This window comes from Anastrepha ludens, chromosome X (genome assembly GCF_028408465.1).
Source record: "Anastrepha ludens isolate Willacy chromosome X, idAnaLude1.1, whole genome shotgun sequence".
In the NCBI taxonomy this organism is placed as follows: Eukaryota; Metazoa; Arthropoda; class Insecta; order Diptera; family Tephritidae; genus Anastrepha; species Anastrepha ludens.
In genome coordinates, this window is record NC_071503.1 from 33850151 (window position 1) to 33857048 (window position 6898).

Below are 6898 nucleotides of genomic sequence, written 5' to 3' on the forward strand. Positions count from 1 at the left end.
TATTGCTCTGTTACGTTTATGTAATATAGGTGTTTATACATATATAGTGCTATTTTTAAATTCATATACGAAAATTAAACAGTATTTTTAGAAAACAGTAAGCTTAATATTGAAACGTTACGAGAAATTATGGATTTTAACAAATTATGATAATAATAATTAAAATTAAATTAAATGTATAAAATTAAATTAAATATATAAAATTAAATTAATAATTAAAATTCTAAGCCATTTGGCGTAACACCGGCCACCTTGAAAGGCTCATGGTCCTTCAACGTCTGATGGCAGTACGGCGAGCTTGTGAACGGGGCGTTTAATTACGCCCGTTTTGGTTGCCACGTCTGCTACGCGGACTTTGCCGTCTTGCCCTGTTACGATTGCGGCGACGCGGCCGAGCACCCATTGCTGCGGTGGTGTGTTGTCTTCCTGAACCAGGACTAGGTCGTTCAGCTCGAGGTTGCGCTTCGGATGCAACCACTTGTTCCTCTGTTGAAGACCCAACAGGTAGTTCCTGGACCACAGTCGCCAAAACTGTTGCTTGAGACAACAGACAAGTTGCCATCTGTCGCAGCAACGCATTGGGTCCATCGATACTTGGGCTGGTGGCAGCGCTCGAAGGGGGCACCCAACTAATAGGTGCGCTGGTGTTAGGGCCTCTCCATCGTTCGGGTCCTGACTCAGTGGTACCAGGGGTCGCGAGTTGAGTACGGCCTCGACCTCGACGAGCAGCGTCTGTAGTTCTTCGGCGGTGAGCAGCGCGTTGCCGATTGCGCGCACGAGAAGGTGTTTGGCGGACTTCACTGCCGCCTCCCATAACCCGCCGAAGTGCGGTGCCCTGGGTGGTATAAAGGCGAAGGTGAATCCTTCGTCCGTTGCGTATTTCTGTACTTCCGGTTGTTGGGCCTCGAAAGCATCCCTCAGCTCGCGAAGCTTGCGATCGGCGCCGACGAAGTTGGTGGCGTTGTCGCTGTATATTTTCCGCGGCATTCCTCGGCGTCCAATGAACCTTTTTAGGGCGAAAATAAAACAATTAGAAGACAAGTCTGTTACTAGTTCTAAATGTACTGCCTTTGAAGTGAAACAAACGAACACTGCGATATATGTTTTTACTGGGGGTCTACCACGTATTTTCAATGTAGTATATACGGGACCACAAAAATCTACTCCACATATTAGAAAGGGTCGTAGTGCACGAAGCCTATCGGCAGGCAAATTTCCCATTATTTGGGATTGCAGCTTCGGCTTATAATGAAAGCAGTGTGTGCAGTTTCGAACGGTACGACTACAAGCTTCTCGAGCATTGACCAGCCAAATGCGGTCTCGGAGAAGCGCTACCAATGCCTTTGCTCCAGCATGGTGATTTCGAAAATGTAGGTACCGTAAGTATGTGGTAACGAAGTGCGAGTTCTTGCTTAAGAGCAGTGGGAACTTGGCATCATATGGGAGAGGCGCATTTAATAGGCGGCCTCCTACTCGGAGTAAATTAAACGACAGCGACAATTCCGAGTAGTTGTGCAAAAATGGATTAAGTTTTTGCAAACTTGAGGGTAGGGTGGTACCTTTGGTGAGTTTCATAATTTCTTCACCATATTCAACATGTTGAACCACCTGAATGACTTTGAGGAAACTTAATTTAATATCCTCAGCCGTCAGCATTTGTGTGAATGTCGCAGATGGGTTTCTAATGCGTTTTATCCATCTTAATATGTAAGCGACAATACGAAGCAGTTTTTGATGAGAAGATACTCTTTTGGTGAGTTCCATAATTGGATGCGATTCATTTGCTTGAACAACTAAAACTGTTGCGTTCCGTTTCTTCTCTAATGCTTCGTCTCCTGGAGAGAGCTGGAAGTGGGTGTTTGTTGGCCATAACGCAGGGTCTTCTAGGAGGAACTGTGGACCGCTAAACCAGATAGAATTATTCAATTCGTCCACGTTACAACCCCGAGACACTTGATCCGCGGGATTTTGCTTAGTTGGCACATGTCGCCAAGTAGCTTTATCCGTCAACTCTTGGATTTCGGACACTCTGTTTGCAACAAAGGTCTGTAGTACAGATGGATGCGTTTTGATCCAATGCAAAACAATTTCGGAGTCTGTCCAGAAGTTTATATTTTCAATTGGCCGACTCAACATTGGCGCTATTCGTGACCATAATTTGGCCAGCAAGTGGGCTGCCGAGAGCTCTAGACGCGGAAGAGATTTAGTCTTCAGCGGACCCACTCTAGACTTTGCAATAAGCAGCGTACATTTCGTTCCACCAGCCGAATGGCTACGTATGTATATGCAGCAGCCATACGCTCGTATTGAGGCGTCGGCAAAGCCATGAATTTGGCAGCTTGCACTCGACTCGGTGTGTACAAACCGAGGAATGCTTATTGATGGTAGCTGCAGTAGATTGGCTTTGAAATTTTCCCAGCTGGTGTCGAGGTGCAATGGAATCGACTCATCCCAATCTAGTTTTTGCAGCCAAAGCTCTTGCAATAAGATTTTTGCTTTGGTAACTAGTGGGGCAAGTAAACCAAGAGGATCGAAAAGACGAGCCGAAACTGATAATATGTTTCGCTTAGTGGCTCGTAAACTGGTAAAGTTGTCATTTAAGACAAACCGAAACAAATCTTCCTTCGGCAACCAATGGATTTCAAGTGTTTTTGTGGAGTCTGTGTGATTGAAGTTTAAGGCCTTCTCAGAACTCTCACAATCGAAAAATGATGGGTGATTTGAAAACCACTTAGATAAATTGAATCCTGCCGAGTTTAATATTTTAACTACCTCACTTCTAATAAGATCTAGAGATTCGAAATTATCGGATCCTGTAAGCAGGTCGTCTACATAAAAATCTCTTTTTATTGCCTTTGAGCCGAGTGGATACATATGTGTATTGGCATCGCTGAGCATTTGTAAACACCGTGTAGCGAGAAATGGAGCAGGCGCAGTGCCGTATGTTACGGTGTTAAGTCGAAAGATTTGAAGTGGCTCAGATGGATGCCGTCTCCACACTACAAGCTGAAAGTTTTTGTCTTCTTCGTGCATGAGAATTTGGCGGTACATTTTAGTAATGTCCGCCGTAAATGCATATTTATGCAAACGAAAACGAAGAAGTGTTGAATACAGCTCTTCTTGAATGGTCGGCCCAACCATCAAGATTTCATTCAACGCAATTTGAGAAGAGGTACGACTTGATGCGTCGAAAACAACACGTAATTTAGTCGTCGTACTTTCAGGCCGAAGAACGCATTGATGCGGAATGAAGTAGTGTGGCTCACTCGGGATCTTATTATTTGTTGGGCTCATGTGACCCAATTCGATGTATTCATTCATGAAGTCCAGATACATTTGACGAAGTTCTGGATCTTTCAAGGTCTTTCTCTCCAGGGCCTGAAACCGCCGAGACGCGGTTTCATAGGAATTACCGAGTAACTTACGGTCATCTTTGAAAGGCAGTCTTACTTGAAGCCTTCCTGAAGGCAAAACTTTAGTAGTTTTTACGAAAAATTTTTCACACTCTATTTGTTCAGGTGTGAATTTTGTCGAACTAGCCCCTGAAGGTATTTCTTCCATCGCCCAGAACCTTTGGACAATGGAATCTATATTTGCTAGATTTTGTTCAGTATGGCATAATGTGCTACTGACTGTGGGAGGAGGACGTTGGTTGGAGGCGTATTTGCCAGACACAACCCAGCCTAAAAGTGTCTTTTGCAATGTTGGGTGATTGGGGATGGCCTTGATCTGGCCTACAGCTAAAAGCTCGAAAAATGTTTCAGCACCTAACAAAAGATCTACCTTTTGAGCCTTATAAAATTCTGGGTCCGCTAAGCTAATGTTTTTAGGAATTTTCCAGCCATTAATATTTACGTTACGATCTGGATGGCTGGCTGAAATGGATCGCATTATCCAAAACTGTGCCGAAAACTCATAATTATTGACCCGCGATTTTACAACCGTATTTAATTTCGTCCTTACTTTTTTGGTTGCATTTCCGATGCCGATAATATTTAAGGTCGTACTTTCGTGACGAATTCGTAATTTCTGCGCCAAATCCTCTGTCATGAAATTCACCTGAGATCCAGAATCCAGCAAGGCTCGTGCAGCAAGGTACTCTCCGGAGCTACCTTTTACGTTGACTACGGCTGTAGCCAACATAACCCGATCTGGTGTACTCGTCGTGTGCATGGCATGCGAGGTCGAAAGTTGTGGTGCAGTTGCAAAGGATACAGGGTACTGGTGCAGCAACGTGTGATGCGAACGGTTGCAAACACGACACCGATCCGCTTTGCACTTTGAAACTGAGTGCCCCTTTCGCAAACAATTTATGCATAAGGGGACTGATTTAGCAAACTCAAATCGCTGCTGAGCAGAGAGAGTTTTAAAAGTAGGACACGCGGGTATACTATGATCATTTGATTTACAGTGCGGACACACCGGCTGTTTTATATTTGAAGTCACTAAGGCAGCTTTCGTCCTTCCCGCATGAAGGTGGGGTTTCTGAATGCTGTGACTGCTTGACGGCTTGAGCCTCGACGTTGAGGCTTCATCGGCAGATAAATGTTGGTAGCGTTTATTTAATGCTGCCTCACACTCACGCCATAATGGCAGCTTATCATAATCCAACTGTTCCTCCCACTTTGACCGAGTAACGGTGTCAACTTTTGACATTACCAGATGAATTATGATAGCGTTTGTGATGTTTTTCTCGTCACCTAACGACAGCAACGAGTCGTAAACAGCCGACACTGTATCAATCATTGTGCGCAATGAAAGCGCAGATGGCTTTGGGATAGTTGGCAGTTCAAAAAGTTTGGAAATTGTGTCGAAAAATATTAAGCATTTATTGTCATAAACTTTTTTGAGACTAGCCAACGCCTTCGAATAATTTTCGTCCGACATTTGGAAGGCCTTTACCGTTCCCAAAGCTTCACCAGACAGACAGTTAACCAAGTGATTAAATTTCTCAATGTCTGGGATTGTAGGGTCGTTGTGCACCAAACTCTCGAACAGACTCATAAAATTTTTAAATTCTGAATATTCCCCTTTAAATTTCGGTAGCGACATTTTCGGTAGTCGCGAGCTGTGAGGTGCAACAAAGGATGATTCGGCTATTAACGATTTATTTCTCGCCAGAATAGATTTTATAACGGACTTAGTTTCCACTATTAGGTCCTCTAACTCCCCACGGGCTATGTCTTCCTCGTCGATTTCTTCAATTTTCGACTGGCACTTCATAAGCTTATCGCTATGAGAGTTCAAAATGTCCAGTCGACACTCCAATTCAATTGGATCTAACGACATTGTTTTATCGAGGAGACCCGTTTTTATGCGCACTATACTATTTTTCGCAACAGTTCGCTGGCGCTTTAGTGATTTCAATTCCATAATCTCCTTACTTGGAGAGAGACTTGGAACTGCTGTCTTTGGCTTGCTCATTTTGAGTTAAATTATTTAAACTCCCGAAAAATTTGCTCAATGTCCACAGAAACGAAAAAATATCTGTGAGAGTTTGTGGCTGAAAAAACGAAAACGAAAAGATGGCTGAATAGCCTGCACAAATCTCAATCAGAAAAACGGAAAATAGCTGTTGGACAAGGCTATGGTCAGGCCACGAAAGGATGAGCAAGCACAGTAGCACAACACTACGAAAATTGTTCAACAGATTTGCGAAAAATCGATTTTTGTTTAAATTATTTCCTTGTAAATAATCCGTATTTACGAAAAATTTATTTAACTTTATAATAATTTTAATTTAATTGAACTTATTGTTCGAAAAAAAGGTCTTCAATCTCTTTAATTTTGTTTTTTTAAATTTATTGACGATTTCGCATTTAAGGTCACACCCTTTATTATCAAATCCCAACGTACCCTTGTTTCACTTTCGCGGAGTTTTATATACGTATATTTGTATAGATAATTGTACATATGGTACATGTACACATATGGGAGTGTGTACATATATGTATGTATATATATGCAAGAAAGTAAAAAGGGGATGCAAAAAATTGAGAGTGTTTATCAACAACAACCACAACTTTCAATTTATTGCACTTGTTACCTGTATAGGCTTATTGCAAGCCTTGACTTTCCTTTTGCAAAGGATGCAGGTGCAGGTCATTCCTGGCGGCGACAGAACCAGCGGTAGGGATTGCAGCGACAGCGGGCGATGACGGCAGCAGCAGTGACCAGAGTAGCAGCGACGGTTACAGTGATGAGAGCAGCGGCGAGTATGGCAGTAACTGCGAGAACTGTGACAGCGGACAGTGATATATACACGAGGGCGACGAACTGCAAATGAGCAGCGGTGAATTGCACTGTGTTTTTTTTTTTTTTATAAATTTGCCTTATTTTTGGCCGAGAACATTTACATATCACTGTGACCGTTTATATAAGTACCGCACTGGGTATTGTAGTTTATTCTTTTTTATTTATTATATTTTTTTTTTTTTTTTTTAAACTTTTAACGTTTTTTTTTTTTTTTGATAGATGTATTAGTTTTTCTTTTTTTTTTTTTTGGTTTTTGGGGGCTCACTGTCACTGTGCACTTTTTTGTATATGCATATACATATGTATGTACATATATTAGTTTTGCTGTCTGTGAACGGACCGCGCAGGCAATATTCGTTTAGTTATTTATTCGGCTGGTTATTTTATCACTTTTTACCGATTTCGCACTACTGTCCCTGCTCGGGCGCCATGAAAAATCTCAAGCTTTTTTGAGATGAATTATTTTACGTGGGAAGGATGCGCGAACACAACAATTGCCTGTTAAATAAAATGCGAGCGCGTTCGGTGGTAACTTCACAAGTGATTTATTTATTTCTGAATTCGAGTTTTTATAGTGTCTTAGCCTAACGGATTAAGTTCAAATTTATGTAATTGGAGTAAATATGTATTGCTCTGTTACGTT

The 6898-nt window shown here is 42.1% G+C and overlaps 1 protein-coding gene across 1 annotated transcript; it reads right to left on the reverse strand.

Moving 5' to 3' along the window:
* Positions 1-261: 261 nt before the first annotated feature.
* Positions 262-5424, reverse strand: LOC128869915 (uncharacterized). Its single transcript, XM_054112513.1, has 3 exons — positions 4903-5424; positions 3572-4770; positions 262-1006 (listed from the first exon to the last, which is right to left on the reverse strand). The coding sequence occupies exons 1-3, from the start codon at positions 5422-5424 to the stop codon at positions 262-264; spliced, it is 2466 nt and encodes an 821-aa protein (XP_053968488.1).
* Positions 5425-6898: the final 1474 nt, after the last annotated feature.

Bases quoted from the DNA above. Each gene is read 5' to 3' on its own strand.
- LOC128869915 (XM_054112513.1), bottom strand. From the start codon at position 5,424: ATGAGCAAGCCAAAGACAGCAGTTCCAAGTCTCTCTCCAAGTAAGGAG. The intron at 4,771-4,902 runs GTAAAGGCCTTC...ACTATCCCAAAG, and splicing joins CTGGTGAAGCTTTGGGAACG to CCATCTGCGCTTTCATTGCG. The intron at 1,007-3,571 runs GTTCTGGGCGAT...CGCCCTAAAAAG, and splicing joins ATAGATTCCATTGTCCAAAG to GTTCATTGGACGCCGAGGAA.